The 19,626-nt window shown below is 33.6% G+C and overlaps 1 protein-coding gene across 1 annotated transcript in view; it reads right to left on the bottom strand.

Moving 5' to 3' along the window:
* LOC115224954 (adhesion G protein-coupled receptor A2-like) overlaps positions 1 to 19,626 on the bottom strand; it is a 91,981-nt gene that overhangs the window by 51,428 nt on the left and 20,927 nt on the right. Inside the window, exons 12-17 of the mRNA XM_036513864.1 lie at positions 12,992 to 13,063; positions 11,632 to 11,703; positions 9,781 to 9,852; positions 8,317 to 8,388; positions 5,854 to 5,925; positions 603 to 674 (exon numbers count right to left, since the gene is read on the bottom strand). Coding sequence (XP_036369757.1) covers positions 603 to 674; positions 5,854 to 5,925; positions 8,317 to 8,388; positions 9,781 to 9,852; positions 11,632 to 11,703; positions 12,992 to 13,063 — 432 coding nt within the window. The remainder of the gene's footprint in view (positions 1 to 602; positions 675 to 5,853; positions 5,926 to 8,316; positions 8,389 to 9,780; positions 9,853 to 11,631; positions 11,704 to 12,991; positions 13,064 to 19,626) is intronic.

Raw genomic sequence — 19,626 nt, 5'->3', positions numbered from 1 at the left:
TGTATGTTTGTGTGTCTGTGTTTGTCCCCCTAGCATTGCTTGACAACCGATGCTGGTGTTTTTATCACCCCGTCACTTAGCGGTTCGGCAAAAAGAGACCGATAGAATAAGTACTGGGCTTACAAGGAATAAGTCCCGGGGTCGAGTTGCTCGACTAAAGGAGGTGCTCCAGCATGGCCACAGTCAAAGGACTGACACAAGTAAAAGAGTAAAAGACACGTTGATGTATAAGAAGCAGAGAAAGATTTTTCAGTCGGAAAATGTCAACATCATTGGAAGAGCAAAAAAGTTTTGTCAATGGTTTTCATTTTATACCTCAAATAAAAAACAATAATTAAACACAGGAAAGGAAATGAAGAAAATAAAGGATAGACCGTCATAGGCAAACTGATGGACGCAAACATAGATAGACACATAAACACACTTATACAAATAATATCAAACACGGATATACACAACATACACAAAAATTTTCACACACATTCACACAGAGTCTCGCATATATTTAGAGTGAATATCAGCTAGAGACGTGTCAAGAAACGTCAAATAAAGAGGTGAATGCACAATCAAAAAGTAGTATCAGCAAGACACATCCAACTTACAATCTTTCTATTTCGGTCAGTGTTTCGAAGGCATTTTGTTCCAAACTTGAAATTGCATTGTGGGATAGATCTCTGTAAAATAAACGGTAATTGCTAAGAAATACTATATTAAATATTATATTTAATCAATACGATGCAGGAAGAGACGAAAAAATAAACAAATGGAAATGGAAGAAGTTGATGAAGAAGATGATGACAATGATGAATGACAACTACGATGATGGTGATTGATAACGAAGATAGAGATATTGTTGAAGATGGGTATAATGATGAGGTGGATGATGTTTATAGCGTCGGTGGCATTGATGCTGCTGATGATGGTGAGATAATAATGATGAAGTTGATGATGATGTTGACGATGATGGTGGTGGTTGTGTCCATGACTATAAACATGAGGATTATGGCGACAAATAAGGAAATAAATACAAAAGTTAGAGGAGAAAAAATAAAGAGAAAAAGACGTGAAGACAAGTAAAACTTGATTTGTAAGAAATAGAAAATGAAGAAGACGGACGAGATAAGGGAGATTAGTTTACACATCTGTATGTGAGAGTTCATGTATACATCATATATATATATATATATATATGTGTGTGTGTGTGTGTGTGTGTGTGTGTGTGTGTGTGTGTGTACATATATATATATATATATATATATATATAAAGAGAGAGAGAGAGAGAGAGAGAGAGCAGTCAACTCAATGTGACAGTCCCATGATCTTTCTGACTGAAAATAGCCAACCGATTTGGAAGAGTAATAAAGGTGGTTTATGATATGCTTAATAATTCACAAAAAAATATGGAAAAGGATAACGAAAATGAAAAAGAAAATGAAAATTAAAGGAATATATAATTATACACACATTGAAAGATACAAATATATACACATGCACACACTTATAAACATAACACCAAACATTGATGTAACCCAGAAACACTCATCTTCTCACATACTGTCGCACACATCTGTAGAAAGAATTCGAGTTAGAGAAGGACAAAGAGAGATGGGAAGAAAAAATATGTTCAGAAATATGGAGTATAAATAGTATCAGCAATATCGATCCGACTTATAAGGTGTTTACTCTGGTAACGTTTACGAAGGAATTTTGTTCGATTTTCGAGATTTCATTCCTGGCCAAATCTCTGTGAGACAAAAGACAAGTGTTTAGAATTAGCAAAGAACAGATTTGTAATAAAATATGAATTATAATATCTAATAAATATCTAATAAATTAGATGCTGAAATAGAAGGAAAAGAATTAGAAGAGCAAGTACTATTTGAGAGCGTGGGGATGATAATACTGATGATGATGACGATAATAGTGATGATGATGATGATGATGATGATGATGATGATGGGGGTGGGGGTGGGGGTGGTGATAGTGATGGTGGTGGGTGATGGTGGTAGTGGTGGTGATGGTGGTAGTAGCGATGGTGGTGGGGTTGGTGGTGGTGATGGTGGTAGTTGCGATGGTGGTGATGGTGGTGGTGGTACTGGTGGTGGTGGTGGTAGTGGTGGTGGTGGTATTAGTAATGATGGTGATTATGTGGTTGTGTGGGCTTTGACATTGCTGGTAATGTTGATCATAGTGGGATTGCTGCCAACGATGGTGATAACATCACTGTTGATAATGATAATGATGATTATAAGGATGATGTTAACATAAGTAATTATTAGTATAGATAAGGATTAATAATCATAATCCTGGAAAGAAAATGGTAATGGTTATGAGGAAGATGATCCTGGTGATTATGATGATAATCATAATTGCATAGATCCGAATAGAAATATTTGTGAGTATATGTGTATATATGTGTATATATGTGACTGTCTGTGTCTCATTGCATGCGTTTGTGTTCGTCTATCAGATCATCCCATAAGTTCTGTCCGATTTTACAGCTTTTAAAATTGAATGGAATTTAATAGTAAATTAGAATGTCTAATGGAATTAAAAATTATTTTTAATAAATTTGTGTACATTTAAACTAATTAAATATTATTTTACAGAATAATAGAAATGAAATTTCGTTAATTAAAACCCTTTCTAACATTGAAGTATCCAACGAGTATTTAAGACACACAATGCTTTATGAGTACAAAAAGGGAAATTCTGCAGCCGAAACGACTCGAAACATACAAGAATGCTAGAATGAAAGAACTTGCAGAAGATGGTTTGCAAAATTCATAAGTGGAGATTTCAGCCTTGAAGATGAAGATTGAACAGGACGTCCAGTTGAGCTTGATGATAAGCTCCTAGAAGAAAATCATGCAATATCGTTTGAAGAATTGGCAATAAAGCTTAGTTCAAACCATACAACTGTTCATCGTCTTCTTCAACAACTTGGAAAGGTTCTTAAACGTGGAAAATAGGTGCCTCATGAACTGCCCGAAAGCAGCCGCAAATCCCGAGTTGACATCTGCTCTTCTCTCCATTCTCGCGAACTCATTTCACCTTTTTTGTATAGACTTGTGACTGGTGACGAAAAATGGATTTTTCTATCGAAAAGTTAAACATCGTAAACAGTGGCTTGGTAAAAGGGAAAAAGCTCAACCACAACCGAGAAGGGAACTCCGTGGGGAAAAGATTCTTCTCTCTAAATGTAACATTTGATCACTTGTTTTCTTTATTCAAAATTCGGACAGAACTTATTCGAGGAACTGATATATAACTACATATAAATAAATTGCACTGAATTAAACGATGCTTATTTTCAAATTGAAATCTTGTATATGGAATGAATGTTTGTTTGTAAGTATATGCGTGTATGCACACACACAGACACACATATATATGTGTGTGTGTGTGTATGTATATATGTATATATATATATATATATGTGTGTGTGTGTGTGTATGTATATATGTATATATATATATATATATATATATATATATATATAAGTAAATAAATGGAGTTGAACGAAGATGTTATTAAATGAATTTTAATAACATCGTTCAACTCTATTTATTTACTTATACTATACAAATTATTGCACATTAACCCGGAGTTTCTACCTTTGAATAGGTCGCTTCATCCATGTTACTCACGTGAATTTTGCTACCCTGGTAAATGTTTATTGAATTCCATGTTAGCAGTAGACAAAGGATAATTCATTCATCCATTTACATATATATAAAAATAAGCAACAAGAATGAATCCGGTAATTTAGTACAATTGTTTCAAACTAAAACATTTTATTAACAGCTGTAAATATTACAGCACATTTTATATATATATATATATATATTTATATATATACATATATATATTATGCGTGTATGTGTTTGTATGTTTCTAACAGCATAAATAATTGTGTTATTACATTTTAACCCAAGGAAAATGTCTTTTCCAGCTGCTTAATGGCATACAATCTGTGTCCTATATTTTTTGAGAAAGGGGGCAAATCACTCCCCTCCAGCTTGGCAAGGCCGTGCTTTCTGGGTCTTTACCTGCCTAATAGATAAGGTAATCAATCGTCCCTGCTCACAATATATAAACATAGAAATAGCGGATAGCTGATCTCGCGCATATCCTTGGTTCTTCAGATACATCTCGTTGTAGCCCAGTCTCGTTGATCCGCAACTCCTTCACATATATGTCTCAGTTTTTTCTTATGTATAGCACAGTTCCTTACAACGTTCATACTGATAGTCGTTTGTTTTTGTTAATTAGGTGTCTAAGCTCCTAGTTGAAGTAGCAGTAATCCACAACCCTTATCTTTTCGTTGCATAATCAAATATAAATAATGTAAATAATGTACATAATTCCTCATCTTTTAAATATAGAACTGCATAATCTATCTTGGGTGATGCATGTGGTCCATTGTGAAAAATGTATATTTTCGTATAAATTTTTCTAACATCATTGGTGAACTATTTTACGATGCTAAAATCTATTTGGCTACAACAGGTTTAGCTAATGTATTAATTGCATCACTTTTGTTTCTCGTGTTATGTGTGTGCGTGTGCCTAGGTGTTAAGAGAGTCGGGTGTGTATATTAAAGACACAATTCTCACCACTCTTTTCCAACTGGATTCCTTGAATGCACCAATATGGACTTGGGCAAACAGCGTTGGGTCATTAGATCATATCTAAAGAGATTATTCTGTAAGCCAGTAGATAGTGGGTGACCTTGAGCGGTTATTATTCAAGGTTGTCGACTACACAAACCAGATATTTGTGCGTTACATAATCATCCTACACGGTTTATATTGTTAGTGGAAACGAAATGGGTTTTGCCCGGCACGCCATATTTGTAGAGAGCATATGAGAAAATTAGTGAAAGCGCCCCGACATGGTCAATTGTCAATATCCACTGGGATAACAGCAGTGAGAAGAGCTGTAACGATAACGATGATAGTCGTCACTAATATAGCGGGTTACCAATGTAACTTGGAGAGTTACTAATGACCATAGTGAAGAAAGTCTCCGATATGAAATGTGTTAGTGTTGTAAGATGTATGTATTTAGCATTTTCAAAGAGAGTTTCTAGAGAGAATCCATTTAAAATGTTTCATTATAAAGGCGTTGATAAAGAATATCCACAATGCTATTTCATAAAGCAAGATCGTTAAATTTATTCAGTAGTGTAATGAGGCATAGTTTTGCGTATAAAACGGGTCCAAATGCAAAATCGCATAACTGTCTATATACAAAGAGGTTTATATCAAGCAGAGTCGAATATGATGTTCATCAAATGAGTTGTAAGTAGTCGATGGGGAACACAGAAGACGTGAGATATTGGAACAGGGGATGCTGCTTCTATGCCGTCAAATCCACATGAAGTGAGTCAAGGAAGCTGTATTTGGTGGTCACGTATTGGATGAATTGTGCCAAGTCATCTGTAGCCAATCACAGCTTGTTGAGTACATATAAAGCACAAGAATCTCCATGACCGTCAACGAATTGATTCTACGACCTTCAGCGAACAGATTTTACGACTGTAAGCGAACAGATACTACGACCGCCAGATTAGAGATCCTACGACCGTCACCGAACAGATCCTAAGACCATCAGAGAACAGATCTCCACAACCGTCAGTAAAACAGATGCTTCATGAAACAGGAAAATTTATCGGAATGCATTGTTATCCGCACATTTCAAACACAAATATACATAAAATCATCGCACACACATTCAGAGAGAATGTGAATTAGAAAAGAGCAAAAAGAAGGATAAGAAACAAAGATGGGAAGATATTAGATACTTAGAAATCAAGGAAATAATATCTACAAAACTGATTCAACTTACATCTCATGTAACTTGGGAAGATTTACAAATGATTCTTTTTCAATTTTCGAGATTTTATTATCGGATAATCGTCTGTAAGATAAAAGAATTGGTAAGTTATAATATAGAGGAGAGTAATCATAAAATTTAAAGTATTATGTCTAATCAATTAGATAACGAAGTAAAATATTAGATGAAGAAGATGATAATCATGATGACGTAGATGATGAAGATGATATCGCTGGCAGTGCGGTGATATTTATATGCGTTCCTATATATATATATATATATATATATATATATATATGTATGTATGTATGTATGTATGTATGTATATATATTACAAATAAGAAAATGGAGTAGCACATAAGTTGGTGCATCAACTTCAGGATATTAAAATGTTGACTTTATCAAAACGACAACCATAAGATACATACATAATGGGTTGGATCCACAACCCCTAACTTACTTAGTGTTATATATATATATATATATATATATATATATATATATATATATATATATATCATGTGCGTGTTTGAGTGGTTGTGCAGCTATTTGTTTTTATGTTATCCACACATTTCAGACACAAATATATATGCACATGCATACGCTTATACATATAATATTACACAAAGATATAGAATCCAATGCATTAAAAAAACGAAAAAATTATGGTAATTTTATTTTTAAATCGTAGACTCATCGTAGACGTGCGATAATTCCCAGAAGGGCTTGATATGAATGACGACTATAAGATACCCGCTTTTGGTTAAACTGCACCGAAAAATGTGGGAGTAATTAGGAATCTCAATCGGAGGAGACAGACTTTCACACAACTTCAGTTTTATATATAAAGATTAGTCATAAAATTTCAAATATTATCGCTAATGAATTACATGCAGAAATAGAGGAAATATAAGCTGTAGTGAAAGAATTTAACGAAGAACATTCTGAAAATCATGAGTGAAGATTATTATGAGTGAGGATGAAGTGGTGATGAAAAGAATAATGATGATGATGATGATGATGATGATGATGATGATGATGGCGATGATGATGATGATGATGATGTTGATGTTGGTGAAGATGATGATGATGATGGCGATGATGATGATGATGATGGCGATGATGATGATGATGAGGAGGATGGTGTCGTTGATGATGATGGTGCTGGCGATGATGATCGTGATGGTCCTTTTCGGAGAATAGGCGGTACCATCTTTCCTCCAAACATTGCTCCAAACAATTCAATTTTCGACTCGTCTGTCCATAGAACATTTTCCCAGAATTTATCAGATTTATCCTTTATGTTCGTAAACAAATTTTAAACGGGCATCTCTATGCCTTTTAGACAACAGCGGAGTTTTTCTATGTGAGCATGACTTCAGTTCATTCCTATGAAGTTCATTGCTGATTGTTCGTAGTGTAACACTAGTCCCTGAAGCTAATAAATTTTCTTGCAACTCCTTTCTCGTGATCATTGCGTTTTTTATTCGATTCGCTGGTTCATTTTCCTTAAAGATCTAGGGGAAATCTTGCACGGTGCACCGGATCAGGTTGTGAAGAACAAATTTTTTAGTAGTCTGTTTCTGAACCCGTAGTGATGATATTCTTACATTCTGGGGATAGTTGTTGGCAGCAATTTTTATTCTTCACAAAGTGCATCAGCTATACACAACAAGCACTAAGATTCACACAGAGTCTCGCACATATTTAGAGTGAATATCAGCTAGAGACGTGTCAAGAAACGTCAAATAAAGAGGGGAATGCACAGAAAGTAGCATCAGCAAGACACATCCAACTTACAATGTTTTTAATTTGGTCAGTGTTTCGAAGGCATTTTGTTCCAAACTTGAAATTGCATTGTGGGATAGATCTCTGTAAAATAAACGGTAATTGCTAAGAAATACTATATTAAATATTATATTTAATCAATACGATGCAGGAAGAGACGAAAAAATAAATGGAAGAGGTGGAAGAGGTTGATGAAGAAGATGATGACAATGATGAATGACAACGACGATGATGGTGATTGATAACGAAGATAGAGATATTGTTGAAGATGGGTATAATGATGAGGTGGATGATGTTTATAGCGTCGGTGGCATTGATGCTGCTGATGATGGTGAGATAATAATGATGAAGTTGATGATGATGTTGACGATGATGGTGGTGGTTGTGTCCATGACTATAAACATGAGGATTATGGCGACAAATAAGGAAATAAATACAAAAGTTAGAGGAGAAAAAATAAAGAGCAAAAGACGTGAAGACAAGTAAAACTTGATTTGTAAGAAATAGAAAATGAAGAAGACGTTTATCCGCACATTTCAAACACAAATATACATAATATCATGGCACACACATTCAGAGAGAATGTGAATTAGAAAAGAGCAAAAAGAAGGATAAGAAACAAAGATGGGAAGATATTAGATACTTAGAAATCAAGGAAATAATATCTACAAAACTGATTCAACTTACATCTCATGTAACTTGGGAAGATTTACAAATGATTCTTTTTCAATTTTCGAGATTTTATTATCGGATAATCGTCTGTAAGATAAAAAGAATTGGTAAGTTATAATATAGAGGAGAGTAATCATAAAATTTAAAGTATTATGTCTAATCAATTAGATAACGAAGTAAAATATTAGATGAAGAAGATGATAATCATGATGACGTAGATGATGAAGATGTTATCGCTGGCAGTGCGGTGATATTTATATGCGTTCCTATATATATATATATATATATATATATATATTATCTATATATATATATATATATATACACATTTATATATATATATATATATACATATATATACATACATTTATATATAGTATATATTTATTTATATATATATATATATATATATACATATATACATACATATATATATATATATATATATATATATATATATATATATATGTATGTATGTATGTATGTATGTATATATATTACAAATAAGAAAATGGAGTAGCACATAAGTTGGTGCATCAACTTCAGGATATTAAAATGTTGACTTTATCAAAACGACAACCATAAGATACATACATAATGGGTTGGATCCACAACCCCTAACTTACTTAGTGTTATATATATATATATATATATATATATATATATATATATATATATATATATATATATTCATGTGCGTGTTTGAGTGGTTGTACAGCTATTTGTTTTTATGTTTCTGTGTTTCTGCTTTAAGACCCTCTATGTTGGGAACCTTGAGACCAGTCAGTAAAGAAAATATTATTATTAATAATGAAACAGTAGTTGCTTGTGCGGTGATCGCGTCTTTTTTTTAAATATCTGTACTGTCAACATCAAGAGCTCTTTTTCTCTACAACTACGACATCTTTTGTTCGAGAGTCTCTGGAACCCCAACAAAATCAGAGTGGCTCAGTTTTGTGAAGGGCATTATCACTAGAAGTACAATTTCAATGAACCTTTTCGTGTTTGCAATTAACATTTGGGTAAAGTGTCTAGGGCCTCTCAACGTGTCATATGACCGGCAAACCCAAATTACGTTCTTTATAAATGATCCGACACTGATAACAACATCAGTCGTGATAGGTTGGAGGATCCCAAAGCATTTTAGATATGAGTTCTCGTGAGATTCAATGCGGCCAAGTAATGATACATTTTGCTGAGGAAACGCGGTGGTCCAAATAGCTTTAGGTTCCCAGTCTTTAGCATTCAGCTACAATCCGTTAGCGACATATCAGTGAATGCCCCTGGAAAATGGATTACACTGCCACCCGAGAAGCACACGATCAGTCTGGGACACCAATGAGGAATAGGAAATCTGGTTATCCACAGTGATCAAGTCAGATTCTTCGAGTACATTTAAGACCAGGATCTAGGGCATACATTAAATGCTAAGGAATATATAATCAAAGAAAAATTATCTTCAAAACTGATTCAACTTACATCTCATATAACTCTGGAAGATTTACGAAGGATTTTTTTTCGATTTTCGAGATATTATTGTTGGATAATAGTCTGTAAGATAAAAGAATTGGCAAGTTATGATATAGACGAGATTTTAATGATGATGATCCTGGTGGGGCTACTAATTATGGAAGATACTCACCATTTTGACGATGATGATGATGATGATGTGAAACGTAAACAATTAGAACAGGAGAGAAGGATTGTTAAAACAAGAAATATGAAGACGGGTTTATTTTGATAAATAAAGTAGAGATAATGTAGAAAAATATATATACATATATACATATATATATATATATGTATATATATATATATATATATATATATATATATATATATATATATATATATATATATATATATATATATATATGTATATATATGTATATATATATATATATATATATATATATATATATGTATATATATGTGTATATATATATATATATATATATATATATATATATATATATATATATATATATATATATATTGGCCTCCTCGCTTAGCCAGTGGGGTGGCGTCATTCGAAGGCTAAAACAATGCGAACGCATTTTGACCAGCGATGTGTAACAACATCTGATGGTCTGGTCGGTCACGTGATCACGTGATATATATATATATATATATCCATCTCCCATTTCTGTTAACTTTGGAGGGGTGCCGGGTTAACGGGTTAACTGCCGTACGGTTGAAATTTCTCGAAACCACGTTAGACGCCTCGTGAGTATAACTTGTTGCAGAGATTTGATGCAGTGGGGTCGTTGTATGATGGTGATTTCAAATTATGCCCAATGTGCACACAGGTTGGCACGTGTTGTCGATTATCTGGTGAGTGAACTTCACACATACATTTACAGATATATCTTTATATATAAAACTGAAGTTGTGTGAGAGTCTGTCTCCTCCGATTTAGATTCCTAACTACTCCTGCATTTTGCGGTGCAATTTAACCAAAAGCGGGTATCTTATAGTCGTCATTAATATCTGCCATGGCTAGACTCATCAGCAAGCAGCCTTTGTAATCCGAGAAGTACATATCATTAGAAGCACGTGAAAATCTAATGACCTGTATACCCTAACTTTTCAGACCAGTGCGCAGACGCAAATCACATCCGGCGAACAGAGAGCTTGCCGTTAGAAAGTCTACGAGCAAATTTATCGAAAAATATTTAAACATAGTAAATAGGGTAATAAAATAAATTATGTGTACATCTATGTGCGCATGCATGTGTGCATGCCTATACGCATGTATGTATGTAAGTATGTACGTATGTACTTACATACATACATACATACATACATTAATACATACATACATACCTATATATATACATACACACATACGTACGTATATATCATGAACTAACTGTTACTTTCTCAGATGCAGCACAGAATTTTGTCAGTGAACAGGTCGCGTTCTCAAAGCAACGAAAAAGTCAACCTCTTTGGAAGAACAAAGCAAAGATTTATGATACGCTCAATATCTCTGACGGAAAAAGGAAACAATAAAAGAAAATAGTTATCCACACATTTCAGACACAAATATATATGCACATGCATACGCTTATACATATAATATTACACAAAGATATAGAATCCAAACTTATTCACATGCACTCGCCTTCACACACACATACACACCTTTACACACACATATATACACACACAAACCTTCACACAAACAGACACACGCACACACCCACACGCACACACACGCTTAGACATACACATGTATAGAGAAAATGCGAGAAAATTAGAGAAGGGCTAAAGAGGCTTAAGAAAGGAAGTCAAGTTTGTAGTCTTAGCAAGACTGATCCAACTTACAAAGACACTAAGTTCTGAACATTTCGAAGTGATCCGTTTTCAATTTTCGTGATTTTATTATGGGATAGATATCTGAAAGATAAAAGATAATTGATACGAAATAATATATAAGAAACTAGCAGTATCGCCCGGCGTTGCTCGGGTTTGTAAGGGAAATAACTACATAAGCATTTTTAGAGAGTTACTTCCCTTATATACACCGAGCAAAAAATGCATTAAAAAAACGAAAAAATGATGGTAATTTTATTTATAAATCGTAGACTCATCGTAGACGCGCGCTAATACCCAGAAGGGCTTGATATGAATCACGACTATAAGATACCCGCTTTTGGTTAAACTGCACCGCAAAATGTGGGAGTAGTTAGGAATCTAAATCGTTTGAGAAAGACTCTCACACAACTTCAGTTTTATATATAAAGATTAGTCATAAAATTTCAAATATTATCGCTAATGAATTACATGCAGAAATAGAGGAAATATAAGCTGTAGTGAAAGAATTTAACGAAGAACATTCTGAAAATCATGAGTGAGGATTATTATGAGTGAGGATGAAGTGGTGATGATGGCGATGATGATGATGATGATGATGATGATGATGATGATGATGATGATGATGATGATGATGATGATGGCGATGATGATGATGATGATGATGATGATGATGATGATGATGATGATGATGTCGTTGATGATGATGGTGCTGGCGATGATGATCGTGATGGTCCTTTTCGGCGAATAGGCGGTACCATCTTTCCTTCAAACATGGCTACGCGAATTCCGTCCAAACAATTCAATTTTCGACTCGTCTGTCCATAGAACATTTTCCCAGAATGTATCAGATTTTTCTTTATGTTCATAAACAAATTTTAAACGGGCATCTCTATGCCTTTTAGACAACAGCGGAGTTTTTCTATGAGAGCATGACTTCAGTTCATTCCTATGAAGTTCATAGCTGATTGTTCGTAGTGTAACACTAGTCCCTGAAGCTAATAAATTTTCTTGCAACTCCTTTCTCGTGATCATTGCGTTTTTTATTCGATTCGCTGGTTCATTTTTCTTAAAGATCTAGGGGATATCTTGCACGGTGCACCGGATCAGGAGTTGTGAAGAACAAATTTTTAAGTAGTCTGTTTCTGAACTCGTAGCGATGATATTCTTACATTCTGGAGATAGTTGTTGGCAGCAATTTTTAATCTTTGTTATTCTTCACAAAGTGCATCACATATACACAACAAGCACTAAGATTCACACAGAGTCTCGCATATATTTAGAGTGAATATCAGCTAGAGACGTGTCAAGAAACGTCAAATAAAGAGGGGAATGCACAGAAAGTAGTATCAGCAAGACACATCCAACTTACAATCTTTCTATTTCGGTCAGTGTTTCGAAGGCATTTTGTTCCAAACTTGAAATTGCATTGTGGGATAGATCTCTGTAAAATAAACGGTAATTGCTAAGAAATACTATATTAAATATTATATTTAATCAATACGATGCAGGAAGAGAAGAAAAAATAAATGGAAATGAAAGAAGTTGATGGAGATGATGAGGACAATGATGAATGACAACGATGATGATGGTGATTGATAACGAACATAGTGATATTGATGAAGATGGGTATAATGATGAGGTGGATGATGTTTGTAGTGTCGGTGGCATTGCTGCTGATGATGATGGTGAGATAATAATGATGAAGTTGATGATGATGTTGACGATGATGGTGGTGGTTGTGTCCATGACTATAAACATGAGGATTATGGCGACAAATAAGGAAATAAATACAAAAGTTAGAGGAGAAAAAATAAAGAGAAAAAGACGTGAAGACAAGTAAAAATAGATTCGTAAGAAATAGAAAATGAAGAAGACGAACGAGATAAGGGAGATTAGTTTACACATCTGTATGTGAGAGTTCATGTATACATCATATATATATTTATATATATATATATATATATATATATATATATATATATATATATATATATATGTGTGTGTGTGTGTGTGTGTGTGTGTGTGTGTGTGTGTGTGTGTGTGTGTGTGTGTACATATATATATATATATATATATAAAGAGAGAGAGAGAGAGAGAGAGAGAGAGTAGTCAACTCAATGTGACAGTCCCATGATCTTTCTGACTGAAAATAGCCAACGGATTTGGAAGAGTAATAAAGGTGGTTTATGATATGCTTAATAATTCACAAAAAATATGGAAAAGGATAACGAAAATGAAAAAGAAAATGAAAATTAAAGGAATATATAATTATACACACATTGAAAGATACAAATATATACACATGCACACACTTATAAACATAACACCAAACATTGATGTAACCCAGAAACACTCATCTTCTCACATACTGTCGCACACATCTGTAGAAAGAATTCGAGTTAGAGAAGGACAAAGAGAGATGGGAAGAAAAAATATGTTCAGAAATATGGAGTATAAATAGTATCAGCAATATCGATCCGACTTATAAGGTGTTTACTCTGGTAACGTTTACGAAGGAATTTTGTTCGATTTTCGAGATTTCATTCCTGGCCAAATCTCTGTGAGACAAAAGACAAGTGTTTAGAATTAGCAAAGAACAGATTTGTAATAAAATATGAATTATAATATCTAATAAATATCTAATAAATTAGATGCTGAAATAGAAGGAAAAGAATTAGAAGAGCAAGTACTATTTGAGAGCGTGGGGATGATAATACTGATGATGATGACGATAATAGTGATGATGATGATGATGATGATGATGATGATGATGGGGGTGGGGGTGGGGGTGGTGATAGTGATGGTGGTGGGTGATGGTGGTAGTGGTGGTGATGGTGGTAGTAGCGATGGTGGTGGGGTTGGTGGTGGTGATGGTGGTAGTTGCGATGGTGGTGATGGTGGTGGTGGTACTGGTGGTGGTGGTGGTAGTGGTGGTGGTGGTATTAGTAATGATGGTGATTATGTGGTTGTGTGGGCTTTGACATTGCTGGTAATGTTGATCATAGTGGGATTGCTGCCAACGATGGTGATAACATCACTGTTGATAATGATAATGATGATTATAAGGATGATGTTAACATAAGTAATTATTAGTATAGATAAGGATTAATAATCATAATCCTGGAAAGAAAATGGTAATGGTTATGAGGAAGATGATCCTGGTGATTATGATGATAATCATAATTGCATAGATCCGAATAGAAATATTTGTGAGTATATGTGTATATATGTGTATATATGTGACTGTCTGTGTCTCATTGCATGCGTTTGTGTTCGTCTATCAGATCATCCCATAAGTTCTGTCCGATTTTACAGCTTTTAAAATTGAATGGAATTTAATAGTAAATTAGAATGTCTAATGGAATTAAAAATTATTTTTAATAAATTTGTGTACATTTAAACTAATTAAATATTATTTTACAGAATAATAGAAATGAAATTTCGTTAATTAAAACCCTTTCTAACATTGAAGTATCCAACGAGTATTTAAGACACACAATGCTTTATGAGTACAAAAAGGGAAATTCTGCAGCCGAAACGACTCGAAACATACAAGAATGCTAGAATGAAAGAACTTGCAGAAGATGGTTTGCAAAATTCATAAGTGGAGATTTCAGCCTTGAAGATGAAGATTGAACAGGACGTCCAGTTGAGCTTGATGATAAGCTCCTAGAAGAAAATCCTGCAATATCGTTTGAAGAATTGGCAATAAAGCTTAGTTCAAACCATACAACTGTTCATCGTCTTCTTCAACAACTTGGAAAGGTTCTTAAACGTGGAAAATAGGTGCCTCATGAACTGCCCGAAAGCAGCCGCAAATCCCGAGTTGACATCTGCTCTTCTCTCCATTCTCGCGAACTCATTTCACCTTTTTTGTATAGACTTGTGACTGGTGACGAAAAATGGATTTTTCTATCGAAAAGTTAAACATCGTAAACAGTGGCTTGGTAAAAGGGAAAAAGCTCAACCACAACCGAGAAGGGAACTCCGTGGGGAAAAGATTCTTCTCTCTAAATGTAACATTTGATCACTTGTTTTCTTTATTCAAAATTCGGACAGAACTTATTCGAGGAACTGATATATAACTACATATAAATAAATTGCACTGAATTAAACGATGCTTATTTTCAAATTGAAATCTTGTATATGGAATGAATGTTTGTTTGTAAGTATATGCGTGTATGCACACACACAGACACACATATATATGTGTGTGTGTGTGTATGTATATATGTATATATATATATATATATGTGTGTGTGTGTGTGTATGTATATATGTATATATATATATATATATATATATATATATATATATAAGTAAATAAATGGAGTTGAACGAAGATGTTATTAAATGAATTTTAATAACATCGTTCAACTCTATTTATTTACTTATACTATACAAATTATTGCACATTAACCCGGAGTTTCTACCTTTGAATAGGTCGCTTCATCCATGTTACTCACGTGAATTTTGCTACCCTGGTAAATGTTTATTGAATTCCATGTTAGCAGTAGACAAAGGATAATTCATTCATCCATTTACATATATATAAAAATAAGCAACAAGAATGAATCCGGTAATTTAGTACAATTGTTTCAAACTAAAACATTTTATTAACAGCTGTAAATATTACAGCACATTTTATATATATATATATATATATTTATATATATACATATATATATTATGCGTGTATGTGTTTGTATGTTTCTAACAGCATAAATAATTGTGTTATTACATTTTAACCCAAGGAAAATGTCTTTTCCAGCTGCTTAATGGCATACAATCTGTGTCCTATATTTTTTGAGAAAGGGGGCAAATCACTCCCCTCCAGCTTGGCAAGGCCGTGCTTTCTGGGTCTTTACCTGCCTAATAGATAAGGTAATCAATCGTCCCTGCTCACAATATATAAACATAGAAATAGCGGATAGCTGATCTCGCGCATATCCTTGGTTCTTCAGATACATCTCGTTGTAGCCCAGTCTCGTTGATCCGCAACTCCTTCACATATATGTCTCAGTTTTTTCTTATGTATAGCACAGTTCCTTACAACGTTCATACTGATAGTCGTTTGTTTTTGTTAATTAGGTGTCTAAGCTCCTAGTTGAAGTAGCAGTAATCCACAACCCTTATCTTTTCGTTGCATAATCGAATATAAATAATGTAAATAATGTACATAATTCCTCATCTTTTAAATATAGAACTGCATAATCTATCTTGGGTGATGCATGTGGTCCATTGTGAAAAATGTATATTTTCGTATAAATTTTTCTAACATCATTGGTGAACTATTTTACGATGCTAAAATCTATTTGGCTACAACAGGTTTAGCTAATGTATTAATTGCATCACTTTTGTTTCTCGTGTTATGTGTGTGCGTGTGCCTAGGTGTTAAGAGAGTCGGGTGTGTATATTAAAGACACAATTCTCACCACTCTTTTCCAACTGGATTCCTTGAATGCACCAATATGGACTTGGGCAAACAGCGTTGGGTCATTAGATCATATCTAAAGAGATTATTCTGTAAGCCAGTAGATAGTGGGTGACCTTGAGCGGTTATTATTCAAGGTTGTCGACTACACAAACCAGATATTTGTGCGTTACATAATCATCCTACACGGTTTATATTGTTAGTGGAAACGAAATGGGTTTTGCCCGGCACGCCATATTTGTAGAGAGCATATGAGAAAATTAGTGAAAGCGCCCCGACATGGTCAATTGTCAATATCCACTGGGATAACAGCAGTGAGAAGAGCTGTAACGATAACGATGATAGTCGTCACTAATATAGCGGGTTACCAATGTAACTTGGAGAGTTACTAATGACCATAGTGAAGAAAGTCTCCGATATGAAATGTGTTAGTGTTGTAAGATGTATGTATTTAGCATTTTCAAAGAGAGTTTCTAGAGAGAATCCATTTAAAATGTTTCATTATAAAGGCGTTGATAAAGAATATCCACAATGCTATTTCATAAAGCAAGATCGTTAAATTTATTCAGTAGTGTAATGAGGCATAGTTTTGCGTATAAAACGGGTCCAAATGCAAAATCGCATAACTGTCTATATACAAAGAGGTTTATATCAAGCAGAGTCGAATATGATGTTCATCAAATGAGTTGTAAGTAGTCGATGGGGAACACAGAAGACGTGAGATATTGGAACAGGGGATGCTGCTTCTATGCCGTCAAATCCACATGAAGTGAGTCAAGGAAGCTGTATTTGGTGGTCACGTATTGGATGAATTGTGCCAAGTCATCTGTAGCCAATCACAGCTTGTTGAGTACATATAAAGCACAAGAATCTCCATGACCGTCAACGAATTGATTCTACGACCTTCAGCGAACAGATTTTACGACTGTAAGCGAACAGATACTACGACCGCCAGATTAGAGATCCTACGACCGTCACCGAACAGATCCTAAGACCATCAGAGAACAGATCTCCACAACCGTCAGTAAAACAGATGCTTCATGAAACAGGAAAATTTATCGGAATGCATTGTTATCCGCACATTTCAAACACAAATATACATAAAATCATCGCACACACATTCAGAGAGAATGTGAATTAGAAAAGAGCAAAAAGAAGGATAAGAAACAAAGATGGGAAGATATTAGATACTTAGAAATCAAGGAAATAATATCTACAAAACTGATTCAACTTACATCTCATGTAACTTGGGAAGATTTACAAATGATTCTTTTTCAATTTTCGAGATTTTATTATCGGATAATCGTCTGTAAGATAAAAGAATTGGTAAGTTATAATATAGAGGAGAGTAATCATAAAATTTAAAGTATTATGTCTAATCAATTAGATAACGAAGTAAAATATTAGATGAAGAAGATGATAATCATGATGACGTAGATGATGAAGATGATATCGCTGGCAGTGCGGTGATATTTATATGCGTTCCTATATATATATATATATATATATATATATATATATATATACATTATATATATATATATATACATATATATACATACATTTATATATAGTATATATTTATTTATATATATATATGTATATATATATATATATATATATATATATATACATATATATATATATATATATATATATATATATATATATATATATATATATATATATATATATATATATATATATATATATGTATGTATGTATGTATGTATGTATGTATATATATTACAAATAAGAAAATGGAGTAGCACATAAGTTGGTGCATCAACTTCAGGATATTAAAATGTTGACTTTATCAAAACGACAACCATAAGATACATACATAATGGGTTGGATCCACAACCCCTAACTTACTTAGTGTTATATATATATATATATATATATATATATATATATATATATATATATATATATATATATATTCATGTGCGTGTTTGAGTGGTTGTGCAGCTATTTGTTTTTATGTTATCCACACATTTCAGACACAAATATATATGCACATGCATACGCTTATACATATAATATTACACAAAGATATAGAATCCAATGCATTAAAAAAACGAAAAAATTATGGTAATTTTATTTTTAAATCGTAGACTCATCATAGACGTGCGATAATTCCCAGAAGGGCTTGATATGAATGACGACTATAAGATACCCGCTTTTGGTTAAACTGCACCGAAAAATGTGGGAGTAATTAGGAATCTCAATCGGAGGAGACAGACTTTCACACAACTTCAGTTTTATATATAAAGATTAGTCATAAAATTTCAAATATTATCGCTAATGAATTACATGCAGAAATAGAGGAAATATAAGCTGTAGTGAAAGAATTTAACGAAGAACATTCTGAAAATCATGAGTGAAGATTATTATGAGTGAGGATGAAGTGGTGATGAAAAGAATAATGATGATGATGATGATGATGATGATGATGATGATGGCGATGATGATGATGATGATGATGTTGATGTTGGTGAAGATGATGATGATGATGGCGATGATGATGATGATGATGGCGATGATGATGATGATGATGAGGATGGTGT

Source organism: Octopus sinensis, linkage group LG27, assembly GCF_006345805.1.
Source record: "Octopus sinensis linkage group LG27, ASM634580v1, whole genome shotgun sequence".
NCBI classification, from domain to species: domain Eukaryota; kingdom Metazoa; phylum Mollusca; class Cephalopoda; order Octopoda; family Octopodidae; genus Octopus; species Octopus sinensis.
Note: the sequence above shows the minus strand (reverse complement) of the source record. Positions and strands in the feature narration are given on the sequence as shown.